Below are 24,555 nucleotides of genomic sequence, written 5' to 3'. Positions count from 1 at the left end.
AAGAGTAGTTTCCCCATTCTTGAAGGGACAGATGGTGGAGCAGTGGAACTAGTGATGGCTATTTTAGAAAGATCTAGCTGACAATTGTCAACTAATATGCAAAGACATAAGTCAGCTGGCTGATTCATCGATGGATAAATGGCATACAAGTTCATCCAATCTGAAGTAAATAAATACCTCCAAACTGGATGCATGGGCTGACTTTTGATTTTGATAGCATAATTTAGTATAAAATTTGTTATCATAAAGAGAGCATGAGGTTGTGATCTTCAGCAAAAAATACTTCAGGCAGCAGGTGTTTCCAAGGGCAATGCATAGTCCACCATGCTAAGTAGGGTTTAGCCATCTCAAGGTGCTGGGTTTAGCAGAGTTGTAAACTGGAGATCCATAATCTAATCATGCTCAAGCTATAGTATGATATAAATGAAGAAGAGCATGATGGTCAGCACCCATTGATGTAGCTAATAATACTCCATGGTCTTTAATTTCTTGGAATCAGGTGATTCTAAGCTGTTTGATATGATCAAGAAAGGTCAATTTTTTTTATCTGAGTTTAAGTTAAGAAATCGGACAGTAGGCACAACAGGTATGACATTGACACCCAACTTTTGAACTGAATCAGAATGGAGATTACATCTTCTATAGAAATGAACTGCAACTGTTTTTTCAGTTGATTAACCAAAAACCATTTTCTGCAGCTCAAGTTGTCTCAATTGTTCTCATGTTTTGAGAGTGGAAAGATATGCTAAAGTCATCTGCCTATAAAATAGTAAAAGCCGTGGTCAGAACAGTTTGAGTTTATTTTTAAAATGAAGTGGATGACACTTCAAACTGAGCCCTGTGGTAAACCTTCTTAGATGAAGTTGCAAAAAAAAAATGGAATGAATGCAGACCTTTCAGGTCTGCATTTGGTCCATCCTTTTTTGATATTAAAGTTCAGAAATTCAGAGTTCAGAAAGTTTGTATAAACTTTAGGAGATTGCCGCTTAGACCTAATGTGTATAGATCTTGCAGAATTCCATAATGACAATGTCTGAAGAAATTGTAGCTAAATGTTCCTTTCTTACAAATCTGGTTTCTCTTTGAATAGAGAAGGCGCAATATGGTCATAGCAGCCCTTGCGCCAATAAATCCCACTCCAACAACTTTGAATAGAGGTCTAAAGTTGATTGACCAATATGAAATCCATGTTGTGATGAGCTGATAAGGTTGTATTTGATTAGTGACCAGGTGAGGTGAGAGTTTACCATTTTTTCCATATTTTTCCCCATACAATAGGCCAATAGTGACATGGATCCATTGATTCTTTGCCAGGTTTTAATAATGCTATGATATGTGCATGGTGCCAGACAGTGGTGAGCTGTGAATATTTTAACAATGGGCTCGTAGTTTTGCCGACTTTTTGATGTGAAACATCCTAGGGAATTCCTGCCGCAGATGACGTCACTTTCATGACGTCATCCACGACAGGCTTCCACCAGAGGCGCTTCCCATCATGTTCACCCTAATAGTCTGTGCCGAGCACTCACTAGTAGTGTGATTAGAGCGCGTGACGCATTTTTCGTGACCGGTGTGATATCTTGAGTCAACCTGGTGCTCGTGCCCCCCCTCTTTACGATGACACCTGGATACGATAGTATCTCGAGTTCTAACCTTTTAATAGTATGATGTCACAATCATACTTCCTGAAGTAAATATGACTGCAACAATACAAATATTTTTAAACAATTTATTTTTTCGTCTCGCATTTTTGTAACATTCCATTGTTAGGTGCCGCGAACTGCGGCATATGTCGTTTCAGCTACACAGTCGGTACTTCAATTGATGCTGTTTTCTAGAGACATTTAGATACGTTGCAATCACAGGTATACATCAATTACTTTAGTTGGTTTGGTTGGTTTGGTTTTTTTTTTTAGGGGCATTAGCAACTAAGGCCATATTGCTCTGTGAATATGCAGTGGTCATTCCCTGACCTTTCCGCATGCTCTGTATTTGGTGGTGACAGGCTCGAACACCGGTCTAATCAAGAAACGTGTGCTGCGCACTGCTGCTCCTTCCCACCTGGCTACGGAGATGCCTATTACTTTAGTTATCATAAATCCATTGTATCTTGTCTTCCAGAAATTATAAAAATTTGTGAATGTTCAATAAAATATTTACGATACAAAAGCTCTTTTATTTCGTAATCAATATACAAATAAAACATACCTAAAAGAAATGCAAAGGATTCACATAAAACCATCTACCCCGTGTGCTCGGGGTAGATAATGATGCATTTTTTTTCATGATAAAATTTTAATATTGCAAATAAAAAATAACACGAAATATTTCTCATATCACAAAAACTATTACAAAACATACTACAATATAAAAACAAATATTACATAAAAAACACTCTTCTAGAAAAGGTGCACAATAATCACAGATTACATAAAAAAAATTATTATACAAATATTCAATAAAAATTTATTCTAAAAATTTCCATATACAATTTACTTCTTTATTAATATTTGTTATCAATCTTCTGCTTTGCTCAATAGCTGAGTGATAATTACAGAGGAATGATTTGACTTAACAATCTGGATCAAATTGAAGCAATGGTTTCCATTTAGATGTATGGTCATCATAATCTGCAATGTGTTGAATTGTCAACATTATTCATTCATTTATACAATATTATTCATTACTCTGAAAGCACTGCTAATTGCAATGGTTTCAAAGATATTTCTGGCTTTCTTAATTGAAGAGGGAATTTCACTTGATTTTAAAGATAAACTGTCTTCAACAAAATCTCTAAAATCATTAATTTTTATTTCATATTTTATCAGAAAACTTAATAAATTTCTTATTCGTTTTTCACCGTCTTGCCACTGAGACGAAAGTTCTTTCATATTCCACGATTCCAGGTAGCATATGTTTAAAACTTTCCAATTCCTCAACGTCAATAGTATTATTTTCTTTATTTAATTTAAAATTACTCTGTTGCATTAATAACATATCCTTAATAACATGTCATGAGGTAATTTTTTAAATGTGTTCTTTCGATTCCTTCAGATTCTTTCAACTTCAACATGCTCTCAATTTTAGCTTCATAATTTCCTTCAGAATTTTAAAAATTAGCGATAGCATTGATAGTTAGAATAATTAATTTATCTGCTTTTACCATAGTGATTCTGTAAAGCTTCTGAAAGGTAAGAGAGCTCTTGCAGGATGTCGATCATTAATGCTAAATTGTTAAGAAATTCCAGATTAAAAAGTCGGTTTAATAATCCAGAATATTTAATTAACTTTCTGGTTCAAAATTGCTGATGCATCATTAAAACCCAAACAACCAACCAATCTAATTCAAAATGTTTGCACAAAGCGGGATAATTCCTCCAACCCTCCATTGCCGTCCATAAGCTACAAGCTGCCTGTCGTGGCACGAACACATGACCCATCTTTATAGTTTCCACATCAAGTTCTTAGCAGTCATCCTTAACTCGCGCTGGTCTTTGGGAGATTGGTGATAAATTTTTTTTTTTTTTTTTTTTTAATTATTGCTTGTATGCCATTATATTTTGGAGCATTTTCTTCACAGTTTCGACGCAGTTTCCAAATCTGCCAACATTTCACCTTCGGAAAGTTTACTTAATATCTTAGTTGCCTCATTCCCCCCCCCTACATTGCTACTGTCACTAGTTCTTTGAATACTGGCAAAATATTGGACATACTCAGATATTCAGCTACTGTGACCGCCAGAATTACTTAACAAGTACAGGTCACTGTTGAAAAAAAGCCGTGAATTAGGATTGAATTTGAAAGTGTGTTGTGCGATGACCAAGTGCAAGCTCTGGCATTGATGTGGGCAGCTGAGAGCTTGATGGGCCCCTCAATTTAGATCCTTCAAGGGCATCCACCCTGTCCTTCAAGCTCTCATATAGGCCCATAACAACGCTGAGTTGTCGCCTGATTTCGTTACACTCCTTGCATCACGCGCACACACAAATACATCACCCATGGCAATATTATGTCCCATACCCAATTGCTCCACAAACATCATGCACCAGCCGGGCTAGCCAGGTGGGTAAAGTGCCTGCCTGGCAACCCAAAGGTCGCGGGTTCGAATCCCGCCTCTGGCTTGGATCAAAGTACTGCAAAAACCTTGGGAGGTGCACTATGGCCACAGAAGCCGATGGGCCAACAACTACCAAAAAAAAACATCATGCAAGCAGTGCATTTTAAAAGGCTGTGATTCAGAGGGCAACTGTCCCCCTCAGTTCTCCCTTGAGCCACAGCACTCCCATTAGCTTGATCTTTTTGCTTTGAATATAATTCTCATTCAATAATTCTCTTCAACTTTCCTCTCACTTTTCACAGAATCATGTAGTTACCAGTTAAAATTATACACACTGGTATCCCCATACCTAAAAACTTCTTTTTGCTTGAATGTAGATGCAAAATATTTATTCAGTTTGTCAGAAACTGAACAGGACTATCAGTAGTTATGTCATTCATATCCAGTGGACCAATGTGTTTCATCCCTTTCCTACTAGTATATTAATATAAGCAAAGCATTTTGCTATTTTTCTTTACATTCTTAGCCAAAATCTTCTTGTAATCTTCCTTAGCATACCTAACTCTCCCTCCTCTCAGTGACTTCATTTCAGACTGGTTTATACTTACTGTAGGCATCTTTGTTCCCTCATGATTTTTAACTATCCCATGCAGTTTTCTTCTCTGCCACTAGTCTCATCTGATATCCATTTAGGTCAGAACCTTGAGCAGTATCTTTTTTTTTTGTATAAAAAGTTGAACAGCTTCTGTGATTAATTCCCTACATGCTTTCCACTTTAGAATTTTTAGTTAAACATATCAGTTTATCCCACTAAGATAAAGTGGCTATAATGGTCGAAGACCATTATAGCCACTTTTTCAAAAGTGAAATTGTATACCTTTGCACTTTACATTAATTATATATTTAAATAAATCCCACGTCAATATGTTATGATCACTGCTGCTTAGAGATTCCTTCATCTGAATAATCTTAATGCATGAAGAGTCACTGCTGATAATGAAATCAAGAGTATTGCTTTCTAACATGCCACTGTAAAAAGCAGCAATCCATTAAATCCAGGAATGTTCTGCTTCTGAGTGACCAACCCACAAGTTCTAGTCAACGTGATAACTGAAATGTTAAAAATTAAAATGTTAAAAATAATAACTGAAACATGGTTTTGCATGTTCAACAAAAATTTGTTTAATCTTGTTTTTGCTGTCAAACATTAGCATTACTGTTGTTGTTATTTCTAATTCATGTACTGCCCAACTGGTTCATATTCTTCATAAAATGAAGTTTTTAAACATATATGCAGTGTTCAATATGTGGCTCAACCACTTCTTTATATATTAGAATGATCACCACTTTGTCTCTCCAGGCAATCATTATTAGAGTCCCAGGAGAGCTGGCCTAGAGCCTGTCTCCACTGCCGAGAGAACTTACATCAGACTTTATAATTATTCTTCTTTTTCATTATCAGCTGCCTTGAGCAGATAACGAAAAATAATGAATGACGAAGATAATGAAATGTGTTGTTATCTAAGGTGGTAACATTATTCTAGGATTACTGCCACCCAAATTATTTACTTTACATATGCCAATATTACACCTCCATTGCCATTTTCAGCTCATTTGAATACTTGATCTAGTGTTGTTTAAGTTGCAAACCATGATTATTTTTATTAACTACTTGCACACCTTTCTAATATCAGGAAACTTAAACTTGAAATACTTGTATCGCTGTCATTAAACATTAGCAATAATAAGGAACCCAACACTGAATCTCATTTAACTTTTTCATCATCAGAATGTGGTGACCAATCTAAAAACTAATTTTGATACATTTTTAATTGGCATTTATTGCCATATTTAACAGTTGAACTGTACTTTTCTTTAATAATGTAGCACAGTTTTATTTATATATTAAAACAGATTATAGGAAAATGCTTTAAAAGCTTATTAAGAAAAATTCTTGACAATTCTTGTTTTTGTATTGCAGCCCTTCTTCTAAAAAGTGCTCCAAGTCGCATTGTTAATGTATCATCATATGTTCATCACTGGAATAGATTTGATATTTTTGACCTGAATTCTGATATTGAATATTCTCAGTTTTATGTGTATAGCAACTCAAAAGTTGCTAATATTTTATTTACTGAAGAACTTGCAAGGAGAGTGAAAGGAACAGGTAAAAAAAAACTTGAGTTATTCATGAAATTTATTTATTAAATTAATTTTAAAATTGTTTAACATGATATGAGCTGAGAATTACAGTGGCAGACAAAAAAAATACATCACTTTGAATTTTTCAAATAATGTGTTTTGCGCTGCATTGTGGGTTGCAGAAATGTTCGAAATGCATTTGTTAGATGGGATATATATCTCTGTAAATGAAATCCAAAAATAAAAATAAAATAAAAACAAAAATAAAAATAAAAAGACTGATATACCTAATTGCCATAAATATCTTCCCAAAGGGTAAAATGCATAATTAATGGAAATATGAGAAATCATGCAAATGGCAATCATGACAACCAAACATACATTTTAATGCATTTACATGTACAAACTGAAATGACAAGTTAGCATAATAGTATTATGTACTGTAAATCAGCAAAATAAGTCCTCAATATTTTATTGTTCCTCCTCGAGCTGCAATTACAGCCTTGCAACGATCTGGCATAGAGTTAACTTCTGGATATACAGTTGCCCATGGTACCACACCCTTACAGTGCTCTCCTGCAGCTGAATCTTACTTGTTGGCTTCTTCTGAGCAATTTTAGACAACATTATATATCAGCAATTTTCAATAGGGTTCAAATCTGTACTGTTGCTGCACCAGTCCAACATTGTAATTCCAGCATTTCTGAGCTATGACTGCACCTTAAGGGAGAAAAACAAGGGAAAACATTGGTGTAAGTATGTTTTAAGCCTTGTGAGACAAGGAAACAAACCTATCATTAAATCTAAATAGCATAAAACTTACCAATTTTGTTGGGTGGCAAGGTGCTGAGTCCTGTTGAAAAATGCAGTTTTGGACGTCTGTGTGGTGATCCCTAATAATGGGTTTCACGCACTCCTCCAAGATAGCAGTGTAGGTTTCTGCATTCACTGTTCTACTAATAAACTTAATTTGCCCCACCCCTTTGCTTGTTATGCATCCCCAGACCATTTGACTAGCTGGGAACTTTACAGTTGTTTTTATGCAGGCAGGATGGTATGCCTCTGATTTTTGTCTTCTAACATATCACTTCTCATCTGAGCCATGCAGGTTGAATTTCTATTCATCAGAAAAGATAACGGTGTCCCATTGTTCTTTTGTCTATGAAAGATGTTTTAGCTCAAGCAAGTCGCTTCTTCCTCGTTTGTTGGATCAACAAAGGCTTCTTCTCGGGCCGATAGGCATGCAGACCACATTCCAAAGACAGCTTTCGGAATGTGGTCTGCATGCCTATCATTTCACGCTTTAATTACAGCACCTGGGATAAAATAGGTTGCCTGGTGGCAGCCTATTTTATCAGCAATAGCACGCATAGAAAGCCCTTCCTGGGACAGAGCAACAGCTACACTTTTTTTTCTTAGTGTCAACTGAACATATGGAGCCATGCTTACACTTCTGCAAAACAGGATACTAATGAGCATGTATACCCTTCCAATGCTGTATTTATAGACACAGCTGATACAATACTTTGCAATTACTGTCTGATGCAATAGAAACATTATCTGGTGCAATACCTTTGCTTTGCGACAAACAAAATAAGATATTGTAATCAAACAATATCTTATACGTTTCAATACAAACATTACTTTTTTTAAGTGATGCAGTTTTTTGTCTGCCACTGTACATCATATTAGCATGAGATGAGATTAAAGGAAATAAAGCATTCATTGCTATATGTAAACAGAATTTTTTTTCTACTGTGAATTGGTAGTTTTATATCATAACATCACGGGCCATGTTGTGCCAATCTGTAATATCTATACAAGGGTGTTCGGAATAAGGCATTTATTCAAATATCATAAGAAACACTCCTGCTGTTACGATATGTGAACTGACATCTCCTGAAACAAATGTTGAGTGAGAGTACAGTTAGGAGTAACATACAATTCCAGAAAACTTTCATATAAGAAACAAAGATAATTCTTATAAAAGAACTTGAGAGGAATATTAGCTACAGCAGTATTCATAACAGTCTATTAAATAAACTAATAACAAACAGCAAAAAATAAATGATGTCATCAAAAAAATAAATGATGTCATTGAGTGGAGTCCCTCAAGGTTCAGTGCTGGGCCCATAGTTATTTTTTATATTTATCAATGATATTTACAAAGGAATATCAGACTTAATGTCTAGATTTGCAGATGATAAAAGGTTGGCAGGGTGGTTAATGACAGTAATCAAGGTAAGCTACTGCAACAAGATCTACAAAAATTAGGCAAATGCGCTGGGAAATAGCAGTTGAAGTTTAACATTGAAAAATGCAATGACTGCATATGAGTAGCAGTAATCCAAGATTAATATACCAGCTGTGTGGTACTACACTCAGGGTAGGGGAAATGAAAAAGACCTGGGGGTGGTAATTATACAGTCAAATATGAAGTTCTCTGAGCAATACAGTCAGGCTGCCATGACAGTTTATGGGGTTTTGTTAATGATATACAGGAATTTTGCTAGCAGGGATAAGGAGGTGATTATCCATTTATATAAGGTTATGATAAGGCTGCATCTTGAATATTGCACACAGGTCCAGAGGCCTTATTTTAGGAAGAATGCAGATCTGCTGGAATGGATGCAAAGAAAGGCAATGAGATTGGTGAGGGGAACGAAAGGGTGGTTCTACCAAGAAGGCTGCACTTCTGCAAATTACAGTGTCTGGAGACTTGACACCCGCAAGGTGATCTAATTAAAGTGTTTAAGGCTTTGAACAGATTGAACAGGCTCAATGCTGATGACATTCTTCCTCTTGCTTAGACTACACATGAAGGGACAAAATTAAAATTGAGGAAAGATGGTTGCTGCATAGATGTGCAAAAGTTTACTTTCAGCTGGGTGGTTGATTGTTGGAACAAACTTCCATCTATTGTTGTGGAAGTGGGTAGTGTGAATAAATTCAAGCAGGAAATTGTCAGGTGATGTGGGAAGGTTTAGGGTTATTATTTTTTTTTTTATTTTTTTTTTTTACTGATGCTTTATAAGCTTGCTTTCTTGCATTATTTGTCACTGCTAAAGCTAAATAAATAAATACATTTTAAATTTATATTATAGGACATAGAATCAGAGGAGTTTACAAGATAAATAGTACAAAAATATTATATTTTGTGATATCACATGGATTCTAACACATGGCATGAATTTGTACTTTCACCTTATCACTCAGCAGTAATCATGCCATATGTTTCATAAGATCAAATGAGATGATTCCACTTCATCAATGCAGAAGTAAAGAACAAATTTTTCATGAGGATTTTCAGGGCTGGCTTTAGGGTAAGGCTGAGTAGACACTGGCCTAGGGGCACCGATGCTCCTAGGCCTGATCACTCAGCAGTAATCATGCCATATATTTCATAAAATCAAATGAGATGATTCCACTTCATCAATGCAGAAGTAAAGAACAAATTTTTCATGAGGATTTTCAGGGCTGGCTTTAGGGTAAGGCTGAGTAGACACTGGCCTAGGGGCACCGATGCTCCTAGGCCTGATCACTCAGCAGTAATCATGCCATATATTTCATAAAATCAAATGAGATGATTCCACTTCATCAATGCAGAAGTAAAGAACAAATTTTTCATGAGGAGTTTCAGGGCTGGCTTTAGGGTAAGGCTGAGTAGGCACTGGCCTCGGGGCACCGATGCCTCCCTCCTCCCAAACACGAAGCCCTCAAGAAAAATTTTGTGTATTTTATGTTAACATGTTAAAAACAAACAATATTAAATTCATAATGTACTAATTTACATAATTATAATTTCTAACTAATTTCCATTTGTTGCACTGAACAACAAATTTTGGGTTATTTCTTGTTACAGACATGAAAGTAAGTTTAGCATAGGCACATGATGCAAGCAAGCAAGCTTATATAGCATCAGCCAAAAAAAAAAAAAAACCCCTTATTTCACCCATCCACTCGCTCCAAATGTTTGGCAAGTTCTACCTTGAATCTATTTATGCTATCAACTTCTACAACGACAGATGGAAGTTTGTTCCAGCAATCAACCACCTGCTGGCTAAAGGCAAACTTCCACACATCTATCCTACAACCGTCTTTCCTCAATTTGAATTTATGCCCTCTCAGGTGATTATTCTGAGCAAGAGGAAGAATCCCATCAGCATTGAGCATGCACAAACCATTCAAGGCTTTATACACCTCAATCAAATCACCTCGCAGGTGCCTAGTCTCCAGACACTGTAATTTGCAAAACTTAAGCCTTTCTTCGTAAGAGCATCCCTTTGTTCCATTCACTAATCTTGTTGTCCTTCTCTTTACTCATTCCAACAGCTCTACATCCTTCTTAAAGTGAGGCCTCCAGACCTGTATACAGTACTCAAGGTGTGGTCTGACAAGGGAATAATCACCTCCTTATCCCTGCTAGAAAAATTCCTATATATCATTGACAAGACACCATGAGCTACTCTTGCAGATCGTCTGCACTGCTCAGAGAACTTCATATCTGCCTGCACAATTACCCCCAGGTCCTTTTCATTCTATACCACTGTCAGTGTGGTACTACAGAGTTGATACGTTACTCTGGGATTACTGCTTCCCATATGTTTACTTTATAGATTTTGGGGTGCTAAACACAGAAATAGTGCTTAAAATTGCAGACTGGTTCTTGTTTTTGAAAAAAGTGTTTTTTTATATTTATACAAGGTATTTTTGTTTATATGGCAGTAAGATGTAGCTATAAACATACCTGTATCAAACACAGGATCTTTTTGTCTTTCACTTGTATTCTGCTTTGGGAGCACCCCTTTTCACAATCCAACAATAATCAGCTAACATGATGGCATCCAATTTGTTTTTATATCTTGTTCCATCACTGCAATGTCTTGATGGAAGCACTCATTATGTTCGTTTCTGACAGCACCACAGTTTGGCCAGAAAAAATCCAGGTGCGAGTGCAAGGAATGCATCTTTAATGACATGTTGCACCCCAGTTTTTCAAAAGAAGTAATGAGACGATCATGCACAAGCTGCCTGCAGTTGCTGGCTTTAACATTTCCTAGAAAACCAGTCGAAACATTTCGAAAGGCTTTCCATGCTCATTTCTTGCTATCACTAAGGACACATTCTAACTGTTCATCTTTGAAAAGTTGCCTTATTTGTGGGCCATTGAAAATGCCTGCCTTAATCTTCTCTGTACTAAGTCTTGGGAATTTCTCTTGCAAGAATGGGAATGCAGGACTGTTCACTTCCAAATCCTTCACAAAATTTTTCACAAGCCCCAGTTTGACATGGAGTGGAAGCAAAACTTTATTTGGATCTACCAGAGGTTCAAATGCTATGTTCTTCATTCCAGGTGTTAATGATTTTTGTTGAGGCCAACTCCTCTTCTTGTAGTGCATATCCTTGGCATGACTATCTCACTTGCAGAGAAAGCAACAATACTTAGTGTTACCATTTTGTAGTCCTAATAAAATGGCGATTACCTTTAAATCTGCCACTCATACTTTTGATAGTGTACACCTAAGAGGACGTGCTCCTTGTTTGTGTATGTTTCTTTTTTGTGGACAGCATATACAAGAGGTATTGAAGTCAGCATATTTCCATTGTGTAATAACACAGCCTTAAGGCTATAAGGCCTTAGAAGCATCTATAAATAGTCGCCATTCTTCTGGAATGTGCCTCATGTTCATTGCTGCTATTAGATCATCAGCATCCTTACAAATAGTGAATTCTCATTCTGTTTGATAGAATTTATCATAGTCTTTATTTTGAGTACGAAATATTGTCACTTTCACAGAATGATCTAGAAGATTCCACTGTTATAGCCTCGAGGCCAAAAGCTCTGCCTTATTCTTTAGCAGTTCGAGATCCCTGATGAAGTCATTAAAATCACTTTCTGTGATCTTATGTAGTTCAGGAGGATAAAGGTTTGGACAAAATGGTAGATCCCTTGATGTAGATAGCTGCTTTACTTTTCGTGTATATCAAGTTTATGTTCATCAGTGTCTTCATCTTCGTGAAAGTGTACAGAAAAATGGTCAGGTGGTTCAGGAAGAGATAGTGTTTCACCTTGAGGCACGGGACAAATTGCAGATGGTATATTTGGGTATGTCACTGTCCACTTTACCATCATTGTCATCCCTTTTCTAATAGAAGGCACCATATAGAAGTAACAGTCTGTGACGTGATTTGTCAGCTCCTTCCATATCATGGGCACTGCAAAAGGCATAAAAATGTCCTTTCAATTCACCCACGTATTGAGTTTTGATGAACAGGTAGTGCAGCATATGTGTGAAGCCCAGTTCTTGTCCTGTGCACCTACTTTACACCCAAAGTACAAGAAGTAGGCTTTTTTTATGACTCAAGTTAAGGGACGCTTGAAGCTAATGTGACTGCTTTACATATGTAACAGAAGTCATCTGGACTATTCACACAATTACGGGGCATTAATCTTAAACGACACTAATACTGTGTGAAAATAGGAATTTTACAGAGAACAACCATTAACTGAGAACAAATCACTCAGTACCTAGCCATATTTGAGTATTACTGCAACAGAGTTGAAAATGCATTTGAGACGACAACAACTTATCACATGATGCAGAGTGAGGCGACAGTTGCTGATCATGTCGTAAGAGTGTGGTGCTACTTGAAACTGCAGTGTTGCCATGCATTTTGCTGAGAGCCATACTTGATATTAGAGTAACTCGCTAATATGAGACCCCAACTCTAATTCAAAAACAAGAGCCAATTGACAAATTTTAAAGTGATTTTCATGTTCAGCAGCATGAAATTAGTCAAGATTGGGTATTTTTGTTTTCATTACATTTTAAGTGTTGACCAGTGTCATTTACATAATTATATTGCATATAATTTACTTTTTGTAAGTAAATAAAATGTAAAATTAATCATTCTAAAAAATTAAAATCTTCACATCGGTGGGAGAGGGCACCATCAATCATTGTGGCCTAGGGGCATCATATACCCTTGAGGATTTTCTAAAAGCATGTTGCATACTCAGCAGGTTCACTGATAAAAAAAAAAAAAAAAAAAAACTGAAAATTACAGCACCTAAATGTATAGTGACAGAAATTCTAGAAGCAAAACTTAATTTAGTTTTCTAAACTAATTAAGTTTTACTATAAAAAAAAAAAAAAAATAGTCCCACATTTTGTAAGCAGAAATACAATTTATTGATTCTTAATTAAAAAAAGCCTCCAGTTAACATATAACCAGTTTCCAACAACTGTGAAAAAGTTTCTAGTTAACACATTCACTGCTTTCTCATGCAAATATGTAGCTTTTTTTTGTTATTTGGTTTTTAGGAGCATTAGCAACTAAGGCCATATTGCTCCAGTGCGGTGGTCATTCCCTGACCTTTCCGCATCCTCCGTATTTGGTGGTGACGGACTCGAACCCAGGTCTAATCAAGAAGTGTGTGCTACGCACTGCTGCTCCTTCCCACCTGGCTATGGAGGGGCCAAATATGTAGCACTGAATTTTTAACCCACTTGAAAGGAAAACCACCCTACTTTCAGAACTTTTTCTTTCGATTGGCAGAAGAAAAACTAGATATTTTTGTCAAGCAACCTTCACTGGAGGCTGATTAGTTTGGTTGTAGTGAGAAGCAAGTCCAAAAATGTCTCAACCTTTTCTAATCCAGATTGACTTAATCCTGGGTTAAAAAGATTGTTGGAAAAGCCAGCAGCGAAAATGTTAACAGATAACCAGTGTCCAACAACTATGAAAAAGTTTTCTGGTTTACAGATAACCAATGCCCAACAACCATAATGAGGTTTCAAATTCTGTTTAGAATCTTTTATTAGACTACCTAGTGACTTTCTCTTCACTATTTAGTAGTTAATTTACTACTTCATTTTGCTAGAATACTAAATTAATTAGTTGTGCGTGCGTGTGTGTGGTTACCAGATGACTTGAAGGTCACTGCACATCACTTTCCTAGCAAGGTTATTTGTGGTTGGAGGAGAAAATGTAACAGCCTCTGTTGCTGGTGCAAAAGAAGCAGCCAGAGTGTAGCAGTGTATATACTGTAGCTAAATTGTGTGCTACAAGATCTTTATCAAAATGATGTTTGAGGATATGGATCAAAGTGCTGAAAAATTAACCTGTTGCCAGTTGGTAGAGATGGAGATGATCCAACACCCAAGGCTAGCATTTGCCTTAACTGTTAAGATCTGTGATGGTATCTTACCTGTTCCAGAACACCATTTTTGAAGATATACACTGAATTGCTATTTATGAGCTCTCTATTCCTATGTATACAGTTGTCCTCCATGGTAGCTTAGTTAGCAGGATACATCATCATCTAAAGTCTTTTCTTCAATCAAGGCTTTAGTTAGTCAATCTCAGGAGGAGAAAGGTTTGTGATTTTCCCCCCCTCCCCGAAAAAAAAAAAAATTTAACATTATATTGACTACTGCAGGAGTGACATATTGCAGTCACATGGGGAAAATAGGCTTCTTATACTAACCCTGGCTAACAATCCAAATACATAAATTCAAGTTGAGGAAGGATGGTTGCAGGATAAATGTGTGCAAATTTGCCTTCAGCCAGCAGGTGGTTGATTGTTGGAACAGGCTTCTATCTAGATTTCTATAATGACCACACTTATACCACATGAATTTAAGATAATTTATTTCCAGGCTGCTGCTCAATTGCATTTCAATAGAAGTAGTGCTGTTAACTAAATCACTATACATTAAGGTGACATTTTGGGAACATTGCTGGAATCCATCCTCAGACCATACATAGGCTGTTCCCAGCATCCTGCTTGCCAAATGTTTCAATTCCAACTGCATAACGTACAGTCAAAATTGAGACATTTGGCAAGCAGGAGGCTGGCAACAGCCTATATGGTCTGAGAATGGGTTCTGGCAAGGTTCCCGAAACATTACCTTAATATATAGTGATTTAGTTAATAGAGAAAAATAGGCGCCTCCGTAGCCAGGTGGGAAGGAGCAGCAGTGCGTAGCACACGCTTCTTGATTAGACCGGGGTTCGAGCCCGTCACCACCAAATATGGAGAATGCGGAAAGGTCATGGAATGACCACCGTATATCCCGGAGCAATATGGCCTTAGTTGCTAATGCTCCTAAAAACCAAACAACAACAACCTTAATAGCTAAATAAACTATCTTAATATTCACATGGTATAAGAGTAATCATTATAGAAATCAATATTCCACGAAAAACCACCATGTAATGTCTTTCTCCAACTATATTAGGCTTCCATCTGTTGTGGTGGAAGTGGATGGTTTGAATAAATTCAAGGAACAACTAGATAAATTCTTGAAGGGTATGGATGAGTTAACTGTGTATTTATTTATTTTTATTTTTTTTGGCTAATGCTATATAAGCTTGCTTTCTTGCATCATTTGCTGCTACTATTTATGGAATTTAATTCCTTTTCAGTTTGGATTTTAAGGTTCTAAGTGGCATAGTAAACAGATACTTGTGTCAGTTAACATGTTTATCATTCTTGAAAATTGCGCCATTAGACAATACAGTTTCATTGGAAAAATTTCATTATTTTTTTTAATTATGGAGAAAACTTTTGGAAAATTCATCTCCCCTCTCTGGATTATCCTTGTTTAATGCATAATGCCAGTTTTTGAAATCTAAGCCTTATTTCCTGAATTTAAATTCTTTCTGAAGTTTGTGGTATTTTTAGTTCATTTGAACATTTTACTTAGCATTAACATTAGCAAAGGCACTTGATGCAAGAAAGCAAGCTTATATAGCATTAGCCAAAAAAAAAAAAAAAAACCTATTTCACCCATCCACTCGCTCCAAATGTTTGTCAAGTTCAGCCTTGAATATATTTAAGCTATCAACTTCTACAATGACAGATGGAAGTTACTGCTTCCCATACGTAGTAGTACTTTACATTTGTCAATGTTAAACTTCATTTGCCACCTCTCAGCCCATCTGCTCAACTTTTCTAGATCCTGTTGCAGCAGTGTACTGTCATTAGTGTCATTAACAACACTGCCAACCTTCGATCGTCTGCAAATTTGGTCATTAAGCCTGATATACCATCATCAGTATCATTTATAAATACAGAAAACAATGGACACAATACTGAACCCTGAGGGACTCCGCTAATAGCATTAGTCCACAAAGAGCAGTGTCCATTGATTACCACTCTCTGCTTCTCTCACTCAACCATCCCTTTATCCATAGCAACAATTTGCCTCCAATTTGTGCAGCAGTCTTCCATGTGCAACAGTATCAAAGGCTTTTCTAAGATCCAAATATATGATAACAAAGTTATTCTTTGCATCCAGTTCCTTTGTGACTACATCATAGTATCCAATCAAATTAGTCAGATAAGACTTATCCTTAACAAACCTATGCTGTGTCCGAGCTATAACTGAAGTCTTGTCTAGATGATCCTGCAGTGCTTCTTTAACCAGCGCCTCCATTAATTTTCCTGGAACAGAAGTTAAATTCACAGGTTTATAATTACTTGTGTCAGCCTTTGATCCTCCTTTGTGGATTGGGGTCACATTTGCACATCTCCAGTCCATGGGTACCTCCCCTGAGTCCAGGGAAACTCTCATAATTATGGCTAAGGGTTTGCCTACTTCCTTTGCTGCCTCCTTTAATATAACTGGATTGGTTCCATCCAGCCCAGGTGCCTTTCTTGTGTTTATCTTCAACAATTTCTCCTCCACTGTACTCTCAGTTATTACAAGATTATCTAGCTTACTGCCGGAGTTGAATACACCTCTGGCATTCCCCTCCCTGAATAACTCCTCATGTGTCAATGTCAATGCAAAATATTCATTTAGTTTTTTAGCTACCTGAGCAGGATCATCAACAGTGGAACCATCGATATCAAGTGGGCCAATCTGATTCATCCCCTTCCTTCTAGAGTTTACATAGGTAAAGAACTCTTTACTATTTTTCTTTGCATCCTTTGCCAAAGACTTCTCGTAATATGCCTTCGCCTGCCTAACCTCCTTTGTAACTTGGTTACAGACCAGCTTATATCTATCATAGGCTTCTGTGTCACATGTTAATTTATATGTATCCCATGCATTTTTCTTCTCTGTCACATGTCTAATTAGTTCATCTGACATCCATTTAGGCTTAAATCTTGAAAAATATTTCTTTGTTGGTATGAAAAGCCTAGTAGCTTCCAAGATTAATTCTTTGAATGCTTCCCATTTTAAATTTGCTGTTGGTAACATCATCAGTTGGTTCCATCGTATAAAATACTGTCTCAGACCACCGTAGTCCCCTTTACAAAAGCAAAAACCCTTCCCTTTACCCTTGATGGTAGTTACCTCTTTGAATAAATCCCAGTTCAGCATACTGTGATCACTGCCACCTAGTGGTTCCTTTATCTGCAGATTTTGATGCATGAAGAATCACTATTGATAATCAGATCAAGAGTATTAATCCCTCTAGTTGCCTCCTGAACTTGCTACTGTAGAAACAATCATCCAATAAATCCACAAAAGCCTTGCTAGTGTGTAAGTGACCAACCCACAAATTCCAGTCAGTATCCGGGAAATGAAAATCCCCCATTATAAGACACTCTAATTTACTGGCCCACTCTTATTTCTCTGCACAATTGCTCATTATACTCATCAGATTCATTAGGCCTATAACACACACACACACACACACCTACTCTCATTTTTCCTTTCCCAGTGCTTATGTCACACCAAACAGACTCAACATTGCATTGTCCACCAACATCAACTGGATGCACTTCCTTAGATTTTATGTGTTTCTTAACTAACAGCATAACCCCTCCTCCCTTCCTGTTCTGTCTATCCTTTCTGTACACATTGTATTCCCTAAATTCCAGTTCTGCACTGCTTATGTCTGTGTGACACCATGTCTCTGATATCCCAACAATATCTGCCTTTGATGTCTTGGCTAGCACTTCAAGCTCATCGAATTTATTAACTATACTCCTAGCATTGATGTACATGCAAGTATACATGCACCTGTTTCTACTCTTAGTTACCCAAACACAGCCCATGTATTTACTTGTTCCACTATGACTCCCAGCAGTCCTGGAAATTCCCATTGCCTTGCTTTCCAGGCTGCTGCTCAATTGCATTTCAATAGAAGTAGTGCAAGAATCACTTTTACCTCAGCCAGCGGTTACTGTTAATCTATTAGTCCGGGTATCCCCCCCCCCAAGCGGCACCTCCATGGCCAGGTGGGCAAGAGCAGCAATGCATAGCACATGCTTCCTGATTAGACCAGGGTTCAAGTCCATGACCACCAAATATGGAAGATGCGGAAAGGTCAGGGAATGACCACTGCATATCCCCAGAGCAATATGGCCTTAGTTGCTAATGCTCCTAAAAACCAAACAACAACAACATTCCCCCAAACTAGCAGTTTTTCGACCCACCTAACTCTGCCTCGATAGCATCAGCAAATATTCTTGCACCCTTTCTATTTAAGTGTATTCCATCCCTGTAGAAGCAGTCTCTCCTCTAAACAAGCACAGACCAGGCTGAGAAAAATTCTACCCCTCGAGCCTTGCACAGTCTCTCCAGGGCCGAATTGATTGACAAGGCTCTCATTATATACTCCCTCCTATCGTGTCTGGGCAGAATTGCAGACACTTTCAAATTCAACCCTAACTCACAGCTTTTTTTCAGCATTGTCTTGTACTTGTTAAGTAATTCTGCCGGTCTCCTACTCTTAATATCATTAGTGCCAACGTGAACAACAATATCACCCTCTGTGCCCTTAAAGGATGATATCTGCCCTACAACGTCATCAACCTTTGCCCCTGGCAGATATACCCTGGTCCTGTTCCATCTATCCTTTTTGCACAATATGTTCCCCGTTTCCCTGACAATAGAGTCGCCTACAACAACTGGTTACTTGGCACATATAGCATTAAAACTTGTTTAACACATGTAGCATTTCTTCTGTTCAACCCAAACATTCCTTTTGGCCTCTAGGAGCTTATGAACACTCCCTTTCTCCTTAAAATGCTTAATTATTTTATGGAGAACATGTTTTGAAAATGGTGGAGAGTCGGAAAGCATAGGGCCATAGGCCATTCCTTTCAGACAATCATCACACTTGAAAATTGTTTTCCAAGAAACCTACTTGGATTTCAGCCATGATTCACATAAAACTTTACTTCAGCATCAAACAAAAAATTAACTTTCTGAATGTAATATTTTTTTAATATCTGTCCTGACTTTTGGCTCACCCTGTAGCTATGCAATCAACTCATAATCATATTCTCAACCTTTACACTTAATTATCAAAGAGCTTTAGAAAATTCTTCACTTAATTCAGTGGACGCATGCTTGTCACACATCCAATAGCTGTTGATGTTTAAAAATATAAATATTAAAATGGTAAAATTTTTATTACTTATGTAAGTAAATATATATTCATATAAAATGATAATTTATTTTTCATTTTCTTAGGAGTAACAGCAAATGCAGTTCATCCTGGATTAGTGCAGACTGAAATTCTTCGAAATAAGCATGGTCTGTTTTCTAAATTAGTCAAACTATTCTTCTTTTTGTTTGGCAAGGTAAATGCTAACTTCTGTGTATTAGTTTTTCTTTCTTTCTTTTTTTGTAAACAGTATGTTATTATAGGGCAAGTCAGAATTGCATATAGACACTTTAAATAACTATGTTTTGTAGACAGAGTAACCATTTGAATCAAAAGTTCATTTTAAAACTAAAATAAGCAATTAATATTTAATAAATTTTAATTGTTTTAGGTTAATTGATAATCCTTTGAATATGGAGAATCTACTGACATTTGAAGAAAAGAATTGTATTCTGATATGGTATTGGAACTATGAAAATATTGAAAAAGTGTGGGAAGTGCAATATGGAACAAAGTCACCAGTGCATCTAACAATAATCTGCCTCTGTGATAAGTCTGAAGAACATGGAAATGTTCACAATGTTAATGAGGAGAGTTGTGGTTGAAAAAAAAAAAAAAAATCAGGATGTCTGAAAGCATCCAAGACATTAGAATTACAATGATCAATGATGAAATAATTTAACAAGACTGTTCCTGATTTGAGCCAATAGAATATTTTGAGAATCTTAAAGAACATACAGGGGGTGGACAAAATAATGGAAACACCTGATATAGTAAATAGTAATAGTCATATAGCAAGGAAGCTATAGGCTTTTGCTGCACTGACAAAAAAAAAAAAAAAAAACCGAGTACATAAGAAAATACAAATTATTTGCCTCCTTTCTCACATAGGCAACTATCTAGTTGACATTTTAATTTATTGAAACTGTCAGCCTCAACTACCTGTGAAAGCAACCTGTTCCGGCAATCAATGACTCACTGGATAAAAGAAAACATTCTTATGCTCCCAAGTTCTGCAATTTTCTATAACAGTGAAAATTCTGCCTTCATTCATTTTACTAATCCCTCTCAGAGCCTTATAAACCTCTATAAGGTCACCTCTGAGATGCATGGTTGACAAGCTCTGTAGTCCACATATTTGAAGTCTTTTCCTTATATGGTTGCCATTTTGCTGATCGCAACAAGCAAGTTGCCTGCATTTGGACCCAAGAAGCTCAATGTCTCTTTTCAGATGAGGTCTCCATGTTGAACACAGTATTCCAAATGTCTTAAATTGCCTTATATAGTGGGACTATGACCTCCATTTCTCTACAGAATAATGTTCAATAAATTATCAACAGGACACTATGGCCTTTCCTGGCTGTCTGTTTACAATGCTCAGAAAATTTCATATCTGCCCATATTATAACTCCCAGATCCCTTTCTTTCTCTACTGTTTTTAAGTCAACCCCATCAAGTGTATCATTTATTTTGAAGCTGCTATTCCCAAAGTGTAAGGCTTTGCATTTTTCTGCATTAAAACATTAGTTTCAAGAATGGTCAGAATACACTTTTCTGACCATTCTTGCAGCCTGTTCAAGTATTCTGAAGGAGTGCTTCATGGTACTGATCATTAACTACTCTGCCAATCTTTATGTTGTCTGCAAATTTTGACATCAAGCTTTCTATCCCATCATCGATGTTGTTTTTGAAAATGTGAAACAACAGTGGTCAAAGAACGAATCTTTGGGGAACCCCACTTCTGACTTTACACTGATCCGAAGAATATTCGTTAATCACAACCCTCAGCCTTCTGCCCTGCAGCAACCCAGCAATCCATCTTAGAATTTTTCCAGTAATCCCAACATGTTCCAGCTTATACAATAACTCCTCATAAGGAACTGAATCAAATGGCTTGCTAGAATCCAAATAAATTTATGTTGAAATTGTTTCCTACATTCAGCTCATGAGTAACTGTGTTAAAATAGTTTACTAAGTTAGTTAAACATAATTTTCCCTTAACAAAACCATGTTGTGTGTTATTCACAATGTCATATCTGTGTAAATGTCTCTGGGTTGCACTCTTAATCATTGCTTCCAAGATTTTACCTACCACTGAAGTAAGACTAACTGGTCTGTAGTGATCAACTTTGCTCTTAGAACCACTTTTATATACTGGTGATGTGGTGGCACTTCTCCAATGAGGTGCACTATAGCCTCAGCAGCTCATGTGCCATTAAACCCCCATAACACACACACACACACACACACACACACACACACACACACACACACACACACACACACACACACACATACTTACTTCTCCAATCCAAAGGAATCTCTCCTGAGTCCAAAGATTCCCTCATAATTAACTTCACTGGTTCAATACACTCCCTGGCTACCTCCTTCAAAATTACTGGGTATATGCCATCAACTCCAGGAGCCTTACTTGCCTTTCTGTTTGAAAGTTTAAGTATTAGAACAAGTGGAAAGAAACTCACCAGAGGAAAAAAATTTTTAATCAATTAGATGACTTTTTTGTATCAACACATTAGGAAAAGTACTAAAGGCTGGAATATTCTAGACCTGATCATTACCCATGTACCAGATGACATCGCAGGACAGACAGTACAGGAACCGTTAGCAGGAAGTGATCATGGAGTTCTAAGTTGGATTATGGGAGAAAATAGAGAATGAGGGGTCTAGCAGTTGTTAAAAGCAAAGGAGTCGGTTTTAATTTAAGGAAAGTAAATTATGACACTTAAGATGCTATGTGGCCACTATTTATGGGGGAGACGCACACAGAGTGCAGATACATTAGGATTTATGGTATATCTTTAAAGCTATAGCCACAAAGCAATATGCATACATATTAAGGATTCTGAGATGGATAAATAATTAACTAGCCAGTTTGATAACAATAGAAAAAGATAGCATGAAAAATTTATAGAGCAATAAATAGTACTGAAGCATATAACAACTATATAATGATATGTAATAGTACCACAGAAAAGATTAGGTTGTAAAGCCAGATTATCGTAAATTCCTGGCTAAGAGAGCAAAGAATGGGGACAAGGAGTATTTCATGTATGGAAATACAAAGTTGAGTATGAAAGTAGTAGTTTTTGTAATGGCAGTTTGACATATTTATGAAAATGCAGTGATTATTTTCTTATTTGTTTCTTGCAGGTAGTACTGTGAAGGAATGATGATAAAAGCTGTTGTTTATTTATAGATGATATTATAAAGAAAATGACTGACCTGTCTGGATTCCAAAGAAGTCAAATTGTTTAATGTATCCAGAGCAAATATATCAAAAGTGATGTCTACATTCACCAAGTGCGGAAAAACAAAATCTAATTGGATGAATTGCGGCAAAAAAATCAGAACTGACTGAAAGAGATTGCCAGACATTGAACATAATTCATTGTGGCTCGAAAATATAAAACTACTGCCTCAGAAATAACTGCAAACTTAAGGTGAGTCTCATCAATCCAGTTTCTAGAAAAATAGTTCAATGTGAACTTCACAAAGCTGAAATATGGCATTTAAGGCAGAGCCTCTATTTCCAAGCCACTCATTACTGATGGAATGCCAGAAAGCAGATGCAGTGGTGTAAGAAACACAAAAACTGGACACCTAATGATTGGAAACATGACATATTTTCAGACGAATCATCATTCACACTTTTTCCAACATCAGGGAGAGTTTACATTTGGAAAATGCCAAAGGAATTGCATCATCCTGACTGTCTTTTGCCAACTGCCAAATGTAGTTTGGGCAGCAAAATCTTTGTATTCTTTAGGTCCTCTCATAACCCTGAACTGGCAAATCCCTGCTTACTGATTACCTTGATATTCCAAGTGATCAAGTTCATCCCATAAGGCAAACATTGTTTCCCACATTTCATGCTCCATTACACACACAGCCAGGTGTGTGTGTGTGTGTGTGTGTGTGTGTGTGTGTGTGTGTGTGTGTGTGTGTGTGTGTGTGTGTGTGTGTGTGTGTGTGTGTGTGTGTGTGTGAGAGAGAGTGAGTGAGAGCGAGAGCGCCTTTGTTTGAGCAGCATGTAACTGAGGCTATGCATCTCCCACAGTCTGCACAATCACCAGACTTATTATTAATGTTATTGAGCCACCATGGGCATATTTGGAGAGAAGGGTAAGAAGCAGATTTTCTCCACCTTCATCACTCAAGGCGCTTGAAACATTCATTTCCTCCATGAAGAATGATCTGATATTCCTGTTAAGACAGTTCAAGATTTATTTGAATCTATTTCATGTAGACTTATTATCACCAGACTTATTATTAATGTTATTGAGCCACCATGGGCATATTTGGAGAGAAGGGTAAGAAGCAGATTTTCTCCACCTTCATCACTCAAGGCGCTTGAAACATTCATTTCCTCCATGAAGAATGATCTGATATTCCTGTTAAGACAGTTCAAGATTTATTTGAATCTATTTCATGTAGAACATAAGCTGTTTTAAAAGCAAAGTGTAGCCCGACATATTAGTGCATACCTCTTTATCACAGGTGTTTTCATTTTTTGTCCACTCTGTAAAATTCAAGCTTTTTATACCTCAGCTACTGCACACAATTCAGGAAGATGGTTTTGATCAAGCACAATTTTGTGAGTGTTGGTGCCATTAGAAGAGTGAAGTTGGTGAATTTTAGGATGTTAATCACATGGTCAGATGAAGTGACGTTCAAATTAAATGGTCATTTCAGTCATCACAATTGTGTTTACTGGGCCACTGACAATCTTCACCTCACTTTACAAAAAGATGTTAACCTGCTAGAAATATGGGATCAGTGTGTGCATGTGATTCTTTTCTCTCATGGAATAACTGACCTAACAGATTCAGTGATACTGCTGCTGGGTAGTCAGTCATATTGAATTGTTAAAAAATTATATAGTTCCTGCAGTAAGAAGTATTTTCCAGATACAGTGATACTTTAGTACAGTGGTACAGATCAATGTTGAAAAACAGTCATGAGTTAGGGTTAAATTTGAA

The 24,555-nt window shown here is 36.8% G+C and overlaps 1 protein-coding gene across 4 annotated transcripts in view; it reads left to right on the top strand.

Annotated features, from left to right (window-relative positions):
* LOC150076880 (retinol dehydrogenase 12-like) overlaps positions 1-24,555 on the top strand; it is an 80,842-nt gene that overhangs the window by 41,823 nt on the left and 14,464 nt on the right. For all 4 annotated transcript variants that reach the window (XM_090385661.1, XM_090385662.1, XM_090385659.1 and 1 more), the window contains exons 5-6: positions 6,039-6,224; positions 19,642-19,751. In XM_090385661.1, the coding sequence (XP_090241787.1) occupies positions 6,039-6,224; positions 19,642-19,751 (296 nt within the window). The remainder of the gene's footprint in view (positions 1-6,038; positions 6,225-19,641; positions 19,752-24,555) is intronic.

This window comes from Mastigoproctus giganteus, chromosome 12 (genome assembly GCF_048544385.1).
Source record: "Mastigoproctus giganteus isolate SK-2022 chromosome 12, ASM4854438v1, whole genome shotgun sequence".
Taxonomy (NCBI): domain Eukaryota; kingdom Metazoa; phylum Arthropoda; class Arachnida; order Uropygi; family Thelyphonidae; genus Mastigoproctus; species Mastigoproctus giganteus.
This window is presented reverse-complemented; position numbering and strand designations above follow the sequence as displayed.